At 44.1% G+C, this 21,989-nt stretch overlaps 1 protein-coding gene across 2 annotated transcripts in view; it reads left to right on the top strand.

The window, feature by feature from the left end:
* LOC149353274 (superkiller complex protein 2-like) overlaps positions 1-21,989 on the top strand; it is a 103,193-nt gene that overhangs the window by 43,873 nt on the left and 37,331 nt on the right. For both annotated transcript variants that reach the window (XM_089582443.1, XM_089582442.1), the window contains 3 exons: positions 2,552-2,688; positions 8,787-9,006; positions 18,245-18,541. In XM_089582443.1, coding sequence (XP_089438569.1) covers positions 2,552-2,688; positions 8,787-9,006; positions 18,245-18,541 — 654 coding nt within the window. The remainder of the gene's footprint in view (positions 1-2,551; positions 2,689-8,786; positions 9,007-18,244; positions 18,542-21,989) is intronic.

Here is a 21,989-nt window from a genome sequence, read left to right as displayed (position 1 = left end):
GGGATGGAAATGCTAAGACAGTTTCATTTTCCACTGCTACTTTTTGTTTGCCTGTGAGCCAAAAAAGGCAAATTTTACTGAAATACAATTTTGATAGAGGAAAGGGACTGCTGAATTCTGTGAAAGATTTTCTGCATTTCAGTAAAATGTAACCCAATACATCAAGTTTGTAAAGTTCTTAACTGTGGTTGTAACTCTTCATCGGGGTGATGGCTGGTGCATGACCTCCTTTCATGTTCACGCTTGATGACCGCACCTTTGACCACATGGAACAGAACACACACACGTTAAGTATAAACCATCTGGAAAACGTTTGTTTTGGGCAGGGAACAAGCACAGACAAGTGAGGGAGTTGAACAGACACCTTGCCAGATTTCTTCGAAGCGCAGCAGCACAACAAAATAAGGACAAAGACAGAAGGGAATGAGCAGGACCACACCTTTGGCCACAAGGAACAGAACATACACACGTTAAATATAAGCGATCTGGAAAGCGTTTGTTTTGGGTATTCTGGACAAATGGCCTCCCTTGGCAGCATGGGCAGGGAACAAGCACAGACAAGTGAGGGAGTTGAACAGACTCCTTGACAGATTCCTTCGAAGCTCAGCAGCACAACAAAATAAGGACAAAGGCAGAAGGGAATGAGTAGGACCACACCTTTGGCCAGAAGGAACAGAACGCACACACGCTAAATATAAGCCATTTGGAAAGCGTTTGTTTTGGGTCTTCTGGACAAATGGCCTCCCTTGGCAGCATGGGCAGGGAAGAAGGACAGACAAGTGAGGGAGTTGAACAGACTCCTTGACAGATTCCTTCGAAGCCCAGCAGCACAACAAAATAAGGACAAAGACAGAAGGGAATGAGTAGGACCACACCTTTGACCACAAGGAACAGAACATACACACGCTAAATATAAGCCATCTGGAAAGCGTTTGTTTTGGGTCTTCTGGACAAATGGCCTCCCTTGGCAGCATGGGCAGGGAAGAAGCACAGACAAGTGAGGGAGTTGAACAGACTCCTTGACAGATTCCTTCGAAGCCCAGCAGCACAACAAAATAAGGACAAAGACAGAAGGGAATGAGTAGGACCACACCTTTGACCACAAGGAACAGAACATACACACGCTAAATATAAGCCATTTGGAAAGCGTTTGTTTTGGGTCTTCTGGACAAATGGCCTCCCTTGGCAAAATGGGCAGGGAAGAAGCACAGACAAGTGAGGGAGTTGAACAGACTCCTTAACAGATTTCTTCGAAGCCCAACAGCACAACAAAATAAGGACATGGGCAGAAGGAAATGCACAGGCAGGATATTCGGGCTAGTTGGTCATTAATGATTTCTTCGATGACCAGCAGCAAAATAAACTGAGGGTCAGGACAAAAGGAACGAGGGGACATGTCCATCTGCTAGTTCCTTCTTTGTGTGTATTTCAACTCTTATATGAGCACTGGTAATGCAGGTTTCCAGTCATGAGGTCACTTCAGAGATGATGGATGAGGGTAGGAGAGGGTTCATGCTTTACCATCGCTGCTTTTCTGAAGGCTTGGTCGTTCGACAGCATCTTGTGGCAGTGTTCAGGCAGTAATACCTACACTTTCTATGGCGTTAAGTTGTAGTGAGGTAAGCCTTTTGGCTGACGTTACTGACAAAACCAGACTATGGGGATGTGGGCCAAACGATTCTTGAGAGATCTGCCATTGAGTACTGACTCTGGTGGTACAGGAGTGGTGGCCTTCCTTTGGTGTCGTGCATTAATTGGATATACATGCACTCACTGTAATAGCTACACTTGAAGAAAAAATGAATGATCATGAGCTTTGGTTATGGGAGGTGGCCCTTGGGGATGGGGGCTGTCCTCACAACAGAGGTGGTTTCTGTAGGTTCCTTGGTGGTGGTTGCAGTGTCGTCTTTCTACATTGGTGGAGAGCCACAGGGTCAAGTAAAGTGGGATCATACATGGGGAAGGTGATGTAGCTTGAACTCACTGCTCATGTCAATTCCTCATGTGCTCTCTTGTCCAGGCATGGTCTTTTGTCCTGTTATCCAGTGTGCAGTGACTTGCCCATGGTGCAAAGTACAGCTATTGCTAAGTCGTTGGGCGAAAAATGTGATACTGCATAGATGCGTATGGTTGGGTTGCTCCTTTGCCTTTTACCACTTCCCTCCCTGTCTCACTGCCCTGTGCCTCTGCAATTTCTCTTCGTATCACCTTAGATTTTTACTTTGTCGAAGCACTGTGTTCTGCAGCTACAGTGTGGGGCACAAAGTGAATGAATGGCCTTGTGTCGAAGGGTACCTGGTACATGCTTCATTGAGTAGTAAAAGGGGGACTCTGCTGAATAGCATGAAGCTGGAAGTGTAAACTGTGGTTGCAAGAGTAAATGCTCAAATATTTTTTTATAGACTTGAAACCCTTATCAGCATCATTGTTGGGTGTCCATTTTTCAAAGATGTTTCAGCAACATGGTTCTAGTTTTCGTGTAGAAACCTCCTCTTTAGTGTGGGGAGCTTTTCCTGAACTCATACCTGGTCTCTCATCTGCCTCTTTCAAGGTGCTCTTTGCCACGGAGACATTTGCTGTGGGTGTGAACGTGCCAGCTCGGACAGTTATTTTTGACAGCATTCAAAAATACGATGGCACCAGCTATAGGGACCTGATACCTGCGGAGTACATACAGATGGCTGGCAGGTGAGGAGGAGTTGTGAGAATGCTTTGTGACAGTGCACTAGACATGTGAGCAGCAAATACCAGTCTGTGGTTGTTATTGGGCTTGTGCGAATATTTGATAATTTCAAATATTCACTCATAAAGTAATGTATTTGATGGTCCAGTGTTTAGGGGGATTCTCCAAGGTGGAGTAGATTTTTTATAAGGAAGTAATTACTCCTTTGGATCCACCCAAGCGCAGCCATACAGCTACAAAGGAGAGCTATGCAGCTTTCACAGAAGCTTCATGGTTGAAGAAAAATTTGTCCTGGTCCGGGGTAGTAAAAGGACCAGCAGAAATTTTTCGTCAACCATGAAGTTTCTCTGAAAGCTGTATAGCTCTACTTTGTAGCCTTATGGCTGCGCTTCGGCAGATGGTAATGAATAATTACTTCCTTATTAACTCTTTCCTTACCTTGGGGAAAATGACCATTTTTTGTAGTTTCGGTAGTTTTTTTTTCTGTAAAAACTTTTGTATCGAAAATTTAATGCAATACACAGAAACAAAGCAAAATAAATGTGCTTTCTAGGATATAAGTTTAAATAATGAATTGTGCATTGAAATAGAAAATTTTTCTTGTCAGAAACAATTTTAGAAAAGGATTTAACTTGTAAAGACATGCTTGTATATGAAAAGAAAAACATTAGGAATTTTCTGAAATATGCAAAATGTTTGGCATTCTATTGGCCACTATCTATGAAAAACTCAGAAGTTCTATCTTGAGTAGTAAAACGCGTTGCAGAGCTAGTTGGTGATGCATTTTTTTTTCTTGAAATTTAAACAGCGCTACGTTTTTAGGCGAATACACAGGCAGACATGACGGGACGGTCCCTGAGTAGTTTTTTAGTAGTTTTTTGAGTAGTTTGTTTTTAGTATCTCGAGTATAGTTTTCTTGCTAAAAACAATAACTTGAAACCCTATAGTTGGGCACCAGAGTGCGGCCGCCTGAGTTCTAGGTTAGTTTCCGTCGTTGACGATGTCAGAACTGTATCCCAACGTCAAGGCAGTATCTTCGGACTCGCTTCTGATTGGATCGTCAATAAAATAATTTGTAGACGAAGCAGAGTCCTGAGATTTGCAACGTTTTAGAGCGAGCGTTGCGCATGCAGAGGCTGCCAAGCGACTTTGACACTACCGAGGCTTCAGAGCACGTTCAAGAAATGCCCCCGTTCGGGAAAAAAAGAACAACATTGAAAACGCAACTTTAATTGTTAAATACCCAGAAGCCGGACGCGTAGCCTGCCAGTAAGCAATGCAGAAGGTTCCAAAATGTGTGCGTGTGTAACGATGCTGAATGGGCACGGTAAGGAAAGAGTTTAAAGTATTCAATATTGGATTAAATCCAATTGTTTGGCATTGGAAATCTCAGAAATACCATATTTACTTGTACAATGAACCCGCATGCATAATGAACCCACCCCACTTTGTCTTTGAGAATTTACATTTTTTTAATATTTCATGGCTGAATAACCTCTGATTTAGCATAGTGTCTCGCACATTAATCTTCCTGCAGTGTGCCTTGCCGCATTGGTGAGGGAGAATAGAGAAGGTGTGACCGACTTACAGTGCTGTGCACACTTAGAGGGAACATCTAGTCACTGTACCAGCAGCAGTTGCAGCTTAGATTTAACATAATCATAATCGGTAATGATAACATAGTCATAATCGATAATCATCATCATTATTAGCCCGGTTTCATCTCCAGTAAGAACAAAAAGATGGCATTGGGTGCTTGCCAGGTTCGCTCCACCCACGGCTTATGGTCAGAGCAGCCCACTCAATGAGTTGCTACACTCTGCCACAAGCCGTACCTTCACACTTTGTCACTTTGCCAAAGATCCTCCGTGCGAAGGAAGACGGGCATATGCGACTGCCCGTCTAGAGCTGGCCAACCTGGGTAGCATTTCGCCATCCACGTCTCTGTGGCCGTTCCTTTCATTGTCCTCGTTCTACAAATTCTGCTGCAACCGCCTGAGTATGGAGGAAGCGGGACGTTCAGCTCCCCCAAGTGATTTGACAAGCTCGAGATCGGGAGCGAAAATGGCTTACCCCTTTCACACCACAGCTAATGCTTAAACATGTGCTTTACACACTCATAACAGTCCTGCGAGTTTTTTTTTTTTCACCTCTCACAAAAAACGCTCACCTGACCTTCAGGGCCGGTTTTCAGCATGTTCTATCTCGCTGCAATTAGCCGGTGTGGTCGACCATCACAAAATCGTCTGACCGCACCGTGATACAGTAAACACCTTTTGAAGTGAACGATGCTGAACACTAGCGACACAAACGTGGCTGACCATGTGCTTTTGTTGATGATGGATGGCTGGATGGACAAACAAACAAATGGGCAGGTGGGCCAGCGGGCAGATGTATGGTATGAAATTTCAACTAAAAAAAAAATATTCAAATTTTTTTCTTCGCATATTGACCCCACCCTCCAAACTGGTGTCAACTTTTCTTGAAAAAAGTGGGTTCATTACGCTAGTAAATACGGTATTCGGCTCAAGTGAATAGCATTCTTGAACATTTGCTTCATGTGGTTTTGGTTCAACTTGCCTCCTGCGGGACGGCATCGTGGCACACATGCAATCAAAGCTCACACTCCGTGGATACTTTCTAGGCGTACGTGCCATGCACTTGCACGCGTGTTCCGGAGCCGGTCTGCGCATGCGCGCGACAGCAAATGTGATCAGGCGCGAGTGCGGTACCCAGATCTGTATCTGTATCTCCTTCCTGACGCCTGATGCGGGGTAGTTCTGGGCTTACAGGCGTGCAGGTGTCCATGGAATCACCACTTAAAAGTAACAGCCGTGCAGCGATGCAATCACATTTAAGAGCAGCAGTCAGAGGTCCTACAAATAGGTCCCACACCTCACAAATAGGTCTGCTGTACATATTGGTTGACTTGCCCAAGTTCGGATGACCATTTCTGCAAAAGGTCGACATAGCTTTAATGAATGCGACAAAGCTTTAATGCGCTCTTTTTTTTTCATGTAATGGCCTTATGTGCTAATAGATGATTTTTAAAATGCCTATTTGACTGTTAAACCTTTCTTATGTACCAGAAATACCCACTGCGGTGGCTCAGTGGCTTTGGAGTTCAGCTGCTGATTCCAAGATTACAGGTTTGGTGTCAGCTGTGTTTCGATGGAGGTGAAATACAAAAACACCTGTGTGCTGTGTGGTGTCAGCCCACATTAAAGAACTCCAGGTGTTCTCAGTAAATCTAGAGCCCTTTACTATGGCATCCCTCATAGTCCTTGTGTACTTTGGGACGTTAATCCTCACAGTCTACAATTTTGTGTGCCAGAAGTATTCGAAATGTTCGGATCAAAATTCTTTGAGGAGTGCTGAACACTAGCGACACAAACGTGGCTGACCTTGTGCTTTTGTTGATCATGGATGGCTGGATGGACAAACAAGCAAATGGGCAGGTGGGCCAGCGGGCAGATGTATGGTATGAAATTTCAGCTACTTTTTTAAGGTGGTCTTTCCGGGCGTTCCGGGCTTTGGTTGTGCCACATGACAGTACTCTGGACTGAGCAGAAATGTGTCACTAATAGTACTTTATTCTCTACAGTGGCTCAGTGGCTGTGGCGTTTGGTTGCTGAGTGTGAGTTTGCGAGTTTGATCTCGGATAATGTGGCGGTATTTTTATGGGGGTGATATGCAACAGCACCTGTATATTAAGGTATTAGTGTTTTTTTACGAACCCCAAGTGGTCAAAATTAATTGATGCCCTCTGCTATGGCATGCCTCACTGCCTGCAGTACTGCTATGGCACATAAAAATCTATCATCCAATTCATTGACAATAACCACATCTTGTTTGCACTGGAGTGCATTCACAGGTATAATGTATGCTGTTTTTGATAATGTGCTACTGACACTCAAGGTTTTGTATCAGTAGGCCTTGCATACCGAGCGCACTTCCATGATCAACAATTCAGTGGGCGTTCACTTTATGAGTTTGAATTTTTTTGCAAATTCGTCAGCAGTTGGTCAGCAGTTCAATGTTTCTGGATTCTTATGCTTTTGAGAAAAACTTAAAAGGGTCATGAAAATTTGTTACTTCTTATCAGAAGTGCCTCCAAAAAAGGAGTGTGAGCATACCTGGTACGTTCAAATATCAGTTCATAAAAGAAGTGAATGAAATGGCTTTTTAGCGATGTGATGCTTGCAAAGACAGTATTTATTGTATTATGCAGGACCTAAAGCAGTCGAGAAAGGGCATGACAAAGAAAATAGCTTTGGTCAGTTTTTTTTTGCTGTATTTTTCTTCCTCTTCCATAGTGACTACTTTTTTAAAGCGGCCTTTAATGCCTCATCGTTGTAAGCAGGAGTTGTCGATAGAAATGTCACGCTTTTTAATTGGTTCAAATGGTCGTGCCGTCATAGTGCGCGAATTTCAAACGGGGCCAGTTGTACTTTGGCTAGTAACCATGCAACCAATTAAAGGGATGGTATAGTGATGCTCCAAGTAAAATAAATAAATAAAACCGAGTAGGAAATTGGTCGAGTTGGGGAATCGAACCGGGGTCTCCGGAGTGCGAGACGAGCAAACTAACCACTCCGTCATGCCAGCTCAATGGTTTGGAATGAACAAAGGCGCGTCTAGTGAATACGGTGTCTTCGTTCACTCCCATCTTCCTCTCTTCCCGTTGCAGCGAGGTTCAGGTTTCCATCGAGATATGCGAGACAGATACATTTTCTTTCCTCAAAAACCAATTTACTGATGAGCAAGGCGTAGAGCCGAACGGGCGATGGTGTTTTGTGGACTCCCTGGCAGCGGTGCAAGACGCTGTCACGTTCCACTCTTAGAGGCGAAGCTTAACACTTAACCGCAGATCAGTGACACTAGCAGCAACACCGCACTTAAGGCTTTTGCCTCACCGCAGTGTAGGTCAACAAAGCGCTCCCCTGAGTTTGCTATTCTTTTTTTCTTGCTCCCTGGCTTCATGGGTGCCGTGCTGGGTGGCTGCACAACAGATTCTTTGAAATCACAAGCTTGTCGTCTTTTCTTTGCTCTTGCCTTACTCCTTCCACAGTGCAGCTAGTGCTGTTACCTACTATTATTTATGATGCACCAGCATAAGATGCTGGTTGGTCTTATGCCTTTTTTATTGACTGTATAGTGTTTGCAAGCTCCATGTTTTCTCGGATACTAATTTTTGAGCAAACGCACTATGTGCGCTGTTGACTGCATGGATGCATTGTAGTGTATATTATATGTCAGAAAAGTAGAAGTTAAGATTTGAGTTCTCTAGGTAAATTCTATGGGCCATTTTTACTCACTGTGGTAATGATACATCATTGCTAGTGAGTCCCGTAGGTGCATCTAATGAAAGCGCTCTTTTGTAAGAAAATTGATTTATTGGGTTGCTTCTGTGTTGATTAATACAATGTGTGGAGTTGTAATTTAATCAGTTATGTTGATTTGGTTTAAATTATGATGTTTATGTGTTTGGTGTTTGGTTTATTGGAGTTTAACGTCCCAAAGCAACTCAGGCAATGAGGCACGCTGTAGTGAAGGGCTCTGGAAATTTCGACCACCTGGGGTTATTTAACGTGCACTGACATCGCACAGTACACGGGCCTCTAGAATTTCGCCTCCATCGAAATTCGGCCGCCGCGGCCAGGACCGAACCCGCGTCTTTCGGGTCAGCAGCCGGGCACCGTAACCACTGAGCCACCGCGGCGGGGCGATGTTAATGTGTGTGGAAAGTGGAATTGAACAGCTTTGTATTCACTGTGCTGGCCATTGTGATTCCTGCAGAGCGGAAAGTGTGACAAGAATGGCATGGTTATATACTTGTCAATGGAGAAAGCGCATTTCTGCTGGATAGCGTAAATTCTAAAAGATGTCTTATGTGGACGGAAAAAGCATTGTGAATTCGATTAGTACCTGCCCCAAATGTTCTATTGAAAGCCTGTTCTACTGGCCATGGAAATAAGAACACTGTGCCTGTTTACATTTCTGTGTGAAAGCCTACCACACCAGCAATTTTTGGGGGCAGAAAAAGAAGCACTGCCTGTTTTTGAACTGGAAACCTCAGCTGATGTGCAAAGCATCTCTGCAGGGCTGGGCGTCGTGGCAAGGATGAGACGGGCACAGTTATACTGATGTGCAACGAGGATGTGCCAGGGCCAACGGTGCTGCAGGCAATAATGCTGGGCCGGCCAACAGAACTGGAATCGCGGTTCCGTGTTACCTATTCCATGATCCTTAACCTCAAGGCCCAAGCAAACAAGCGTGTGGAGGACATGATGAAAGACTCATTCCGTGAGAACTTCAACCAGGTGTGTCTTGGATGGCAGAGGCTTTTAAAACTGCTCAGTTCATTTCTTTTTTATTCTGACCAAACCTTGGAAGTATTGCTTTAAAAGCATTCATGATGGGTGGAACCTGCTTGCCGCAACCTAAACTGCAGTTTTTAAGGAAATGGACTGCTTTGTTGGAAGATAGAATTTAGGTTGCAAGTTGGAAAAGAAGCTTGACAAAATGTCAGTTGACCATTTGGTCATGGTTCAGAGCTTTTTTAATTGTTTGTAAAATGCAGAAATAGAGAAAAATTCTGCCACTGCATTTGGCACTTGCGTGCACTGGTGCGTTTATAATTGATTGCATGTCCTTTTCATTGCACTTGCTGTGTCTACAGTATGCTGGCTTTCTAGCAGTGCAGTCCATGACCGAGTTGAGCCAAATAGCCTGCCTTAAAGGACAATAGACACCTAATTTTATTGCGAGTTTTTTTCTGTCAAACGATGCATTAAACATTAGAATACATGGATTACTGGGTGGTATTCGCCTGCCACTGCTAAATAATTTATAACTGAATTTCTTCTCTCGTGCTGTTTCGGTCCCATCGACCGAACGACGACTAGGACGTAAGTTGATGTTTTGGTCACGTGATCCACTAGAAAAACTAATATAATCCCTGATATGTAGTTTTAATGCACTATGACATTTAATCCAGCCTCTTCCAAGACGTGGAATGACAAATAATGACCTGTCACCAATTATATGGCCGATTTTTTTATGCGTTTTGTGATCTAAACACCAGCCATGCGTCACAGTCATAGTTTGACTGATGAAACCGAAGCCGAAACATTGTCAAGAAGAAATTCAGTTATAAATTATTTAGCGGTCGTACATGAATACCACCATACACCATGTACCATATACCATGTATATGAATGTCTAACGCATCATTTGAAAGAGGAAAACATGGAAGCAAAAATCTGTTGTCTATAGTCCTTTAAAGAAGTAGAGACATTAAATTTTTGTTGCGGAGGTTTTTGTTGTGGATTGTGATGTGGAATTTCCCTAAGCCCAGTAAATATATTTATTGAGCGCCCGTCTCGGCTGCGGGAGGTGGTTGGTTCGAAACCCATCGCCGAACACCCGCCGGTAAAATGGGCACAAGCATCCCCCGGCCTGGCGCTCGGCTTTCCTTAGGGGTGTACGTTTGGGAGAAGCTCCATAAACCCCGCTGCGCCCCTTGCGGGCCAACTCCAGTTTCGAACGACCTCGCAGTCTGCTGTAAAGGCAGATGAGCGCAACGGCCTTTCCCTATACGTGAGGGCAAATGTCTGGAAAGAACTCCCTCAGCGCCTCCACACTCACGCCTGCACTGATCCGCTGGCCGTAGCAACAGCAGCTATAAATAAATAAAAGTAAATAAATAAATCTTCACGCCTACGCTTGCATGTCAGATCTCGACATCATGCGTGCATCATGTGTCGCGCATTGTCTCCCACAGACTAAAAGGAGTGTATACGCAAAATGCACCTGCTCGTCCACTTGGGGCTCAACCCTTTAAGGCATTTTGTGCACAGTTGTGTACGTAACAGACTGACAGCTCTTTCTGAAAACTGACTGCATCTAGCAGTGATTACGTTGCCTAGGTGAAATTCATAGCCTTCACATCACAAATGAGATTGATTTTTATGCCATATATTGAGCGTAGTAAATAATATTCCACGAAACACTGAAAGGTAGCGCGTTGTCTGCCATTTTTGTGGACGGATTTCGCCACCATCAGTAACAAAATCCAAATCCAAAATCCAATAATTTTTTTTTTCAGAACTTTTTCAATTTCAATTTATTTTCCCATGTACACATGGTGAGGGCCGAGGGAAAAAAGCCAGAAATTTTGGCTTGACGTGCCCCTCGGCCCCTACATTGCAGGGCAGCAGGTAACATAAATGTTTTAAACAAATAGCATCTCAAAATGCAAACAATAGTTATCAAACATGGTTTTGCGTATTATTAGAAAAATGACAAGGAATGAAGTGTACAACAAAAAATGCTAACAAAAAAAGGAAACAGAAAAATACACGTCATCGAACAACAGGAATTCGGTTACTCAAATCAGGTCAACACTATACGGAAACGAAAGAGATAAAGAAGCAGTGAAAGGATAAAGAAGCAATGAATCTATAAAGTGGCACATACATCGTGTATAACTTGGCGGCATGCACGTGAAAGACCAACTTGTGCAGTTTGAAACTTATTTAGAAGACGGGGCAACGTGTTTGCTAGACTATGTGTACCATATATTGTGCGGCAGGTTGAAATATGCCACAGTTCGCTGTGTCTGCTAGGATAAACTCTTACATTTAGTGAAAGGTGTGCCGTTTCATGCAAGTAATTCATATTTTGTTTTATGTCCTTCTTGTATCTTTCAGCTAGCCTAATATTATACATTTCAGATACTTTTATGGCATTGAACTGGTGGAATAAATCGCATGTGTTTATATGAGAACCGACATTAAGTACTGCACGCAGAGCCTTCTTCTGTAAAACATAAATCTTATTTTTATTGGTACCTGTAGTTGTTCCCCAAACTAAATGCGCATAGATCACTTGGGACATAAAGAGCGAATTATATAGGAGAAGTTTAACTTTGCATGGAAGTAAGTGACGATGCCGGTTAATGATACCTGTGACACGAGAAAGCTTACTGATGACAGCATTAACATGATTGTCCCAGCTTAGCTGGCTGTTGAAATGAACCCCTAATATCTTAATATTATCTACAACCTCTATCGTTTCCAAACCTAGCTTAAGATCGCATGGTAGAATAACGTTTTTATTTTTTGGTTTGAACATAATTGCCTTAGTTTTAGTTACATTAATTTTCAACAGATTATTAAGGGACCACTGATGGAGTGTACTTAGTGTCCATTGGCCTCGTTCATCACATCATCACATGCGCTTGATGAGAAAAACAGTGAGACGTCATCTGCATACATAACGCACTTCACATGCAGGCATTTATTAACGATATCATTGATATATAAGTTAAAAAGAAGCGGTCCAAGGATACTTCCCTGAGGTACGCCAGCAGGTACTTTTTTTTACTGAGGATCGACAACTATTAATATCAACAAACTGAAAGCGATGTGCAAGATATGACGTAAGAAGCGCGTGAACACGACCCCTGAAACCGTAGTCGAACAGTTTTGTCAAAAGTATGTTGTGGCTGATGTAGTCGAACGCCTGCGAAAAATCTATAAAAACGCCAAGGGCAAGTTTCTTTTCCTCGAAACACTGTAAGAGGTACTCTTTTTGGCTTAGTAATGCTGTCTCTGTAGATTTATGTTTGATAAAATCAAACTGCGAATCTGTTATTATTTGGTGTTTGTCACAAAAGCATGATATTCGCGAGTGGATAATTTTTTCCAGTCCTTTAGAAAAGATTGGCAGCACGGAAACTGGCCTATAATTTGAAACGCAAAGCTTATCACCTTTCTTATACAAAGCTGTCACCTTAGCAATTTGCATGCGCTGTGGGAACACTCCGTATTCCAAACTATGGGGTTTAAAATGGGGGAGATAAACACGTTCTCCCTTTTTAAGCGCGGCTGACATGGTTCAAAACCGCGCTGACCCCACCCCGTGGTCGCGTACGCTACTGAGCGCACGCCGACCACGGCGGGCCGTGCTCTACGGGAACAAAGGAACGACACACTGGCTGACACAAACAAGGCATTTATTGCTATAGCAACAATAACGCCAGCTAGCAACAAAATACACTGAGGAATCTAGGATGTCCGACTCACCAGCACGGCTACGAGCGAACGTCCGCCCACGGTAGGGCAAAGGGATAAGCTTCGAGGTCGAGCGGGACGGGCTCGGCGGGAGTAAGTTCCGACCAAGAGGCGCCCGTCGACGAAGAGCGAAGCCGCGAGCGAAACGTCCGCTTGCTTCCCGGTGCCCAGGGAGAAGAGGCCCCGTAGCTCCCCGCGAGCGCGCAGCAAAACGCCATCCGTGGCGCTGGTGTCGCTGCGACGCGAGCGCCCTCCCCTGTTAGTGGAAAGTCACCGAACCGAGAGGAGTGCTTTGCGGAGGAGCTAACCACAGGGAACTAGCGCGTTGAGGGAAAGCGAACGCAGGGGACGAAAGCGTCCCCACAAAACTTAAATTAAATATATGTGCTAAAATTGGTGCTAGAATATCTAACACATGCTTCACAGGCCGTATCTGCAAATCATCCGCATCGTGGCATCTGCTGTTCTTCATGTTCATGAATGCAGTGAATACTTCGGAAGATGTAGTTGGACTTAGATACATAGAATCGCTACTTTGACTTATGTGGGCATCATATGGCATGTTTGACGAACTTACGTATTCTCGCGTGACGAAATATTGATTAAACGCCTCTGCTAGCTCCTGACCATTTACACTTCATCCTTGAATAAGTACTTCTTGAGGAGGGCTAGTCTGGGGTGTGCGTAAAACAACGTTGTTAATCTGGTTCCATAACTTTCGAGAATCACCGTGGCATGATTCGAATTTGCCGTAGTAATACGAATCCCTAGCACGCCTTAACTTTTTGTTTAGCTTATTTCTGAGGACTTTGTATCTTGCTAATAGATCGGGGTCGCGTGTATTTATGAAGTCTTCGTACATTTTTTCTTTAGATTGTATCTCCTTGAGCAATTGTGACGTCATCCACTCCTTGCGCCCTTTCCGAGGTCTTACGTGCGCCTTGTATGGAAAATGTGCGATGTAAAGTGCTTTAAATTTATCAAGAAAGCTTTCATAAGTGGCTTCCACGTCTGTCATAGACAGCACGTCAGACCAAGCTACATCTGAAACAGCCTGTCTGAAAGAAGCAAGGTTTTTCTCAGTAATCGCTTGATGAAAGCAAGCACGCGCTGGTTTGTACTTCATACCTGGTTTCACTCCTAGCAATATTGGGAAATGGTCACTAAGGTCATAATGAAAGACAGCGGACACAACGCTCTTTTCATCAAAATTAGTAATAAAGAGGTCAATGAGTGATTCTGTATGCATAGTAACTCTTGTAGGCGTACCAATTGTGTTAATGCAGCCGTTTGCGGAGAGCAGCAAAATAAAATCTTTTGCTGTGTTGCTATCGGAAAGCAGGTTTACATTAAAATCGCCGCCTAGAATGACGCAGAAGTTGTTAGAGTTCACAAAATTCAAAAATACGTCAACGAAAGAAAAGAATTCTGCAGTGCGGCCATCAGGAGGCCAGTAACAAACCGCAATAATAGTACGGTCAAAATTTAAGCAAACCATTTCGTAGTCAGAAGTGACACAACAAAATCTTGGCACCAGGTCACAATTTATACACTTTTTTACTAAAGCACAAACACCGCCACCACAATTTAATGATCTGTTCATGAAGAACGAGTTGTACCCGGGCATATTAATTACTTCTTCATCACAAGAGTACCAGGTTTCCGTAATCATAAACACTTCAAACTTGTCTAGTTTGTTAAACAGATACTCAAGTTCAGCAGTTTTATTCACGGCAGACCGCGCATTCACATGGAGACAACGAAAAGACGTGTTTGTTAATATTTTGTTACATTTTACTTCATTCATCATGACTTGATTGCAAGATTCTGGACCGTCGTATTCGTTGATAAGACTGCGCATGTCTAGAGTGATCAACGCTTGCGGCCCCTTGACCGAGTGGCCCGTGGTTCCATGATGTGCTCTACCTCGCTTTCTTCGTTTTTTGGTTCTGGTTCAACGATGTCGTTGCTATCGTTGTCCCAGGCGAAAAGACAACCATTAATTAGAACTTTATCATACGTCAACCTCACTTTTTCTTTCCTGTCACGATTTTCTTTGGTTCGATTCCACAGCTTTTTCCTTACCTCTCGGACACTTTGTGAAAAATCTTCACTAATCGAATAGGTAGATCCTTTAAGTTTAGTACACTGCTTTAAAATGTTCACTTTATCACGATAGTCTAGTAACCTAAAGATCACCGGTCTATCTTTGCCTTCATTGTCTGGCTTTCGTCTACCGAGTCAATGTATTCTTTCAATACCTGATACCGTCACGTTTAGCTTATCTTCAAGAATATCTTTTGTTACTATTGTCTGAAGTTGTTCGTCAGACTCTTCTTCTTGCTCCTTTATGCCAAAAACAATCAGGTTTGATCGTCGGCTTCTATTTTCTAAATCATCAATTTTTTTTTGTCATTACTGACAGCTGCTGCTCCAACTCAGTTACTTTTTCTACACATTCCATGACTTTTTCCTGAAGGCTTCCGATCTCTTCCAGCTTCTTTTCAATAACGCTGAGCTTCTGGTTTGTTACATTTTTTCCTTTCTTTATTTCCTGTATGTCTGCCGCAATCAACTTCAATTGCTCCGAAATCGCACTATCTGGTCCGGGGTTCGCCTCGATGTCGCCCCCCAGGAGCAACGTAAGGCAGATTGTGCATTTTCAAAACAGAAACTGATTTCGCGATGTTTTGGATGTTTGTTTGGCAAGTCCTGGTATTTTGATGTTGCTTTTCTATCAGATAAGACACTTTGTATGAAAATTTGCACATCCCTGTAAAAAAGTTGCCTGCTAGTAGTATTTTTCCCTGGAAAACGATCTGTCTTGAGATCAGATTATACTATTTAGGCAGCAAATTATATTTTTTGAAAGAAACAAAAAAATGGCACCTGAAAGGGCTAAAAACTTCGAGACACATTTTCAACATTCCCATTGTTGCAACGCTTGTTATTACAATTTCGTTTGTATTCATGCACTCATGACTGCAAAAGCAACTACTGCCGATTCTTTTGAAAAAAAATTATACTATTTGGTGATTACATTTTTAGAGTTTCAGTGAAGTATTTTTCTCAAAGTTTTTTTGCTCACGTGAGCACATGAATACAAATGAAACTGCTCCTGGTTATACAAAGTTAGCCGTGGCATTCTTGAAGCATTGCTTATGTTCAGTTGCAGTAATGGAGTAGTAATAAAGTACTAGTAAAGTGATAGTAAAACATGGAGAATTTTTTTCTTTTTGGGGTCGCAGATAAATTGGCTATTAACTGCTGTGACAGAACAACTTAACGCCTTCAACATAGGTCCTAGACGATGAACCTGTGTATTGTCACGTAGAAGTGATGCATTCTAGCAGTCAGGAAGATGGTGAGTAGCTTCCAAAATAAACTTTATTTGTGTGATGTGCGCCCACAAAGAAATAAATAGCTCGACAGCAAAAGCAGCAGAGGTGCTCAACGATCGTCCAGAACAGAGTCACCGCCGTTCTCGGCCTTGCTCAATTTAAAACTGACGAAGAACTTTTGAGAGAAGGCATGGTAATTGCCTTTAACTATCTTGAACAATGCAGAACAAATTGCTTATCGTTACAAACATTCCTTATCAATCTGGTAGCATCTATCAGCAGAACCAAAGTTACAAAGCTGCGTTTCGGTGGCTTTGCGCATGACCAAATAGACATTACAAATCTATGTACCAGTATGGTCAAGCCTTTTCTAACTGGTTAAAGTGATTAAGTTAGGTTGTGGTTATTTAACCCTGTGATGCTGAGGTAATGAAAATATACGTTAGAAGTTTCGCAGCATTAATCGGTTTGTGGTGTCTTACCTCTGCATTGCAGAAATATAAAAAAGTGAGATTTATTAAGAAAAAATTACTGCCAAGGGGGCCCTGCATTTTTAATCAAGCATGTGGATTTTATTCTTTGTATGCATAGTGTGACACCTTGACCGCCGAAGAAGATAGCGCCTAATTTTAGCACTGGATGAGTGAAATGGGAGAGTGAAGTGTGTTGTTGTCTGATCTTTTTATTCTAAGTATATCTAACTGTAATGACTTTCGTTCGCATGCGTGTCTGAAACATGCAAGGAATCCACTTATCCTGAATAATCAGCAGTAAAAAAAAACTGCTGCAGTGCCTCTTTAAATAAAAGCAGGCGTGTTAGGCTAGTTTTTGGATGGATTTATCGATAAAACTATACACACATGTGCAAGCCCTTACATTAAGTCAGCAGCAAAATTCAGAGCCATTCCATTGCCTCTTCATGTAGCAGTATATCTGTTGAAATTTTAGGTTGATTTGCCAGGAGGGTTAGCTTTTGCTGTGAGCAATCTTACAGCAAGCCTTCTGCATCTAAGCCCGCCGACACTTTGAGGTTGTTTTTAGAAGTGTATTAAGAAATATAATACTGTGGTGGTGGGATATTTTTCTGGGTGTAGAAGTCAAAAGTATTGACATTAGTACAATCCATATTAAATGTGATGTGCAGGGCATCACAGTGTTAAGATAAAACTTGGAATGCATGTGAGCGGCTACTAAAGGGCGTAACTGTTGTGTCAGCATACTGCGTGGTAGTTTGACTTGCCATCTGATGATTTATGTGCAAGTGCAGCAAAACATGAATGTTTCTTTTGTTTCTTCAGCTGTGAAAACAATTTGGTGCATTTGCAGTACCTGCTCTGTTATCTGCTTATAGTAAACAGTTTCTATTCTGACAGGTGCGAGTATATTTGCCTGAAAAGAAGAAAAAAAGAACCATGATGTTTGCCATTTTCAGATGAATGTAGGTAGGTTTTGCAAAAATTTGAAGCAGCAGACCGTTGCCAACACGAGCCTCTGTGTGAATTCTTGAGGTTTCATGAATTTGGAGTGCTTTGGTGCTGAAAGTAGAAAGGCTAGTGCTCAGGAGAGCCGAGTAAACTTGTGTTGCACAAAAATGTGGCACAACAGCAGCATATGCCAAGAGTGCCGGCTCTTGCCAAGCTGTGGGTGAAACAGAGTTTTTATCTTCTGTAATCGCACTGCGGTAGCCTCTTAGTTTCCAGTAATGGAATGGCATGAACAAGTTGGGCTTCCAGTTTCCTTTCCTTGCTGAATTGTCATTGTGTGCCACACCACACACCACCTTGTGATGGGACATTTGAGTTTGCGCATTTGTCCACCAGGACAGCAGCTTGGGCATGTTGGTTAATCATTTGTGATCGAACAGTGCAAAACACCTTGTCTCTTGTCTCAGCGCTTGTCTCTTGTCCCGGTGTTTTGCGCTGTTACATCACAAAGCAGTTGTCCAGCATTTGGTTTCAGTATATGGTGCATCATTAGGCCACCAGAGTCATTAGCAAGTGGTGCTTGAATGTGGTTTTTTGCTAATTCGAGGCAGCTGTGATGAGTCTATAGCAGCCGCTGTGTGTAATTGTATTTGTGGAACCGGGACTGTTGCCACATGGCTTCTGCAGCTGTGCTGTGGGGTGGGCTTCTGTGTGCAGAGTCAGAGCACGAGCATAGCTGAGCGATGTGCATCGCTGAAGACAGAGCTAAGCTCTGTGGCACCTGTTGAGTGCCCCTCGTGCCAGGACCTGTGCCATGAACTTCTGGAGGAAGAAGGTGCCGTGCGTGTCGCTGCCTGGGAGCATGTACTCGCACAACCTCAGGCCACGCGCTCCCTCTCTCCAGGCCGCTTGCTGCTTGTACGCTGCCCAGAGGGGCAGAACCTGCTTGGGGCACTGGGCTCCCTGGCACCTCGTGAGAAGAGGCTGACGTTGTGGGTGTTAGCTGATCTTAAGGTATGTATCTGGAGATGGTATCGGTTCCTCTGACTTTAGTTTAACTCTTTCCTTAACATGATTAAGATGTGCTTTTTTTGCAGGCTGAGTTTATTTTTTATTGTAAATGACATGTTAAACTGACATGCAGCATATTGAAATGCCGATAAATGAATCTAATATGCGCTTGAAATAAAAATACAATGGAATTTCAGTGCTGCTATTGCAGTTGATATGAAGTTCGTTATGATATGAATGCGTAAGATAGTCAGACTGAATTCATGAATTGCACACAATGGGCAGAATTTCCTTAGTTTCGAACGTGCTTCTGTGCCAGTATGGATGATACAAACATAGAAGCTGCAACCTCCAGCTGTTTCGTGGCGAGAAGCTCTGACAGAGGAATGGTGTGGCTGAGAAAAGGGGGTGATAAGAGTGAGTCGAGTTTCATTAAGATCTCACATGCCTTACGCAGGCAACCGATGTTTGCTCAGCTGAGTGAGGGTGAGCACTGTCAAGAATGTGCTGTCTGTGGTGGTGTGATCTATGTGGACCTGGCCCATTTGGGTCTTGCATTCGGCATAGGAATGGCAGAGGGGTGGTTGTGACACATCTGTTGTTGTTCCTTCTCTGCTAGGAGCCTTTCCTGTTTCTCTTAGTCCTGCTCTGATTAGGAAATGCAGTTGTAGGCTTGTCATGGGTTGTTAGATTCCTAACAGACTGTAACATTTTGAAAACGAATAGTCCACTAGCATAACAGTCACATATATTTCTAAACTTGTGTTTGACGTGCAATAGCCTTAGCCACTGACACACCACAAAACCCGACACAACAACAAAGCATCAACATGAGTGGTGTCTTTTGGCAGTGGATTTGAAGTGGCAGATTTGCCACTGGCTGCTTCCTTGAAAATTGGTTGGGTGTGCAGTTTTGATCTAACTCCTTTGCATTTGATAACACAAAACAAAGCTGAGTGAACAAGTGCTCAGGGGGGAGCCTCGGTGTGCTTAGCCAATGTTTTGACCACAGGACTAGTTGTCTTGGGCAAAGCATTTGTCATTGGCGGGGGTTAAATAGGGCCTTCGCTCCAAGAAGGAAGCCCCGCTGAGGGAGAGAAGTGATGGTGAAAGACGTCTCTGACTACTGCAGCTTTCTTTGAGCCCACAAAGCAAACCAAGGGAATTTGGCAGTGACACTTCAGACTGCTTACGTGTGAGAATACGGAATCAGTACTGTCCCTGGGTGCATTGACGCCCGCCCACCAACACACACAGTCGTGCACCATACGCACACAGCATCACCCACACATGCACCACCCACACACATGTGCCCACAACGCCACTGGAATGCTGTACGACAAACGGTTGCTTCACAATTTTGTTACAAAAATTGGTTCTTGAGGAAAGGAAATGGCGCAATAACTGTCTCACATCTTGGTGGACACCTCAACTGCGCCTTAAGGGAAAATGTGAAACTGTCTGGAAAGGCATACAATTAGAAATGCATATGTCATTGGTCCAAATCCCTGTGGCCTCCAACTTGACAGTCACATGTAAGCTATTTGCAACGAGAAATCATGTGACACCACCCGAAGTGCTGCTCAACAAACAGTTGCATCACAATTTTGGTACGAATGTTTTTGGGAAAACTGGCGCCACATAAAGGTCGGGCAGCGGGCGAGTATATATATAGACAAATGACTAGGGGTGTGCGAATATTCGATAATTTCGAATATTCGATCGAATAGCACGGCATTCGATATTCGCTTCGAACCGAATTCTCGGTATTCGACATTTCGAAGTATTCGTCTCGCGCGAACAGTGTTACTGGGACGCTTGCCCGCTTGCTTTATGTGGTTTCGGTTCCGAGTATTGCCGCATAGATGGCTTTATTTTTTTTATCGCGCTTTCAACGCTCGGGGGTCAGTCAATGCGCAAATAACAATCAGGCTGGGGTGCAAACCCAGCGACAAACGAAAGGAAGGTGAGGGCGACGCGCTCTTGAGAAAGATCATGCATTCTGGCCGTCTTCGAACCTCCGCACTAAGGCTGCCATAAGCCGCGTCGCTGCCACCGTGTCGAGGCAGACGCAATGAAGGAAGAACACAGCCGACAGTCGTCCAAGCTTAAAAACAAGAAACCTCAGTTTATTGTCAGTGAACCCTTTATATAGTACTCTGGCTGGCGGTGACGTTATCGATGAGCTCGGACGCTGCAAGTATTCGAACGCGGGCATTGCTTGCCCGCGTTCATTTCCCCCTCCTCCCACTTTTTTTTTTCCCAATAGAGCTGCGGAAAAGATTATCTGATAGGACAGATGCGAAGATAAACACGCAGCCCTACAGCGCTATCGCTTCACCCAATCAGGCGACGAGTCATGCGTACCGAACATGGGCAACCGTTCTCGGCAGCATTGAAGCAAGCCATCATATTACCGGCGGAGGCGTGAAAAATTCAGCAGCAGCGCGGGGACTCGATGTCGCCGAAGTGTATACTTACTTCAATGGGAAGGGCGCATTTAGCATCTGATAACGCCAAACTTATTGTGCACCCGTGGAGGATTACTGCCGTTAACGCTCGGCATTGGGGAGGCTGCGGACGAACTTTAGTAGAACGAAATTATCGCATCCAGCTATGACTGGCGTCTTTTCTTGCTATTCTGACTGCTTGCGCAATGGTGGGAACGGAATGCCGTCGTTATCATGGGCATTGAGCCGTCTTCGGTGGTGTGCCGCACTCCGTCGCCGCAACTCAGAGCATTCCGGAAGAGCGATGCTAAGAGGTACTACCGGGGACAATTTCGCCAGGAGGCGCGAGTGGTGCGAATGACGTTTCGCTTGCGGCGCTAGAGTTTTGTACAGCCGCTTCCATTGGTAGTCTGGGAATGTAACCGGAACGATGTTCCGATCCTTCAGCTTGATAAGCGAAGCAACGCTCCGGCAAACAGCAGCCGCGAGCTGCCAGTGAAATGCAAAGAAAAAAAAAGCAACGTGCGAGTACGCCTTGTCAGAGTGACGGCATAGGCCGGGAAGAGCGCCAGTTTGCCGCACTAAACCCAAGAGAGACAGCGCTGAGCCGACGTTTCCTTATGAGCACCCCTCGGACAGCGAAATAGACGCGCCAATCTCCGGCCGCAAGGTGATGGCGATGCATTTGAGCCATGGGCGGCGCATCCTGAACGCTCTGTCCCCGACAGTACGGCCAACCTATCGGTGCTGTGGGAGCTTTGGATACGCGATGGTTCGATGCTGCCAGTGCTGCTAGGAGGTCCGGTCAGCCTATGTTCCATTTTAACATCTTTGGACGCAGCAGTCCCATCGGCGTAACCGAAAAGAAGGCGCAATCCAAGCCAAGAAGTGAGGATCCTAAACTATAGAAACGCAAGCAACGCAAGTGTCAAGTCGGTGCACCGAACGTGATTGCCTAGCTCACTGTTGGATATTCGACCCGTTCGACCACTGGTCACCGG

The sequence above is a fragment of the Amblyomma mixtum genome, chromosome 3 (genome assembly GCF_055824585.1).
Source record: "Amblyomma mixtum isolate Tamu chromosome 3, ASM5582458v1, whole genome shotgun sequence".
Lineage (NCBI taxonomy): Eukaryota > Metazoa > Arthropoda > Arachnida > Ixodida > Ixodidae > Amblyomma > Amblyomma mixtum.
Note: the sequence above shows the minus strand (reverse complement) of the source record. Positions and strands in the feature narration are given on the sequence as shown.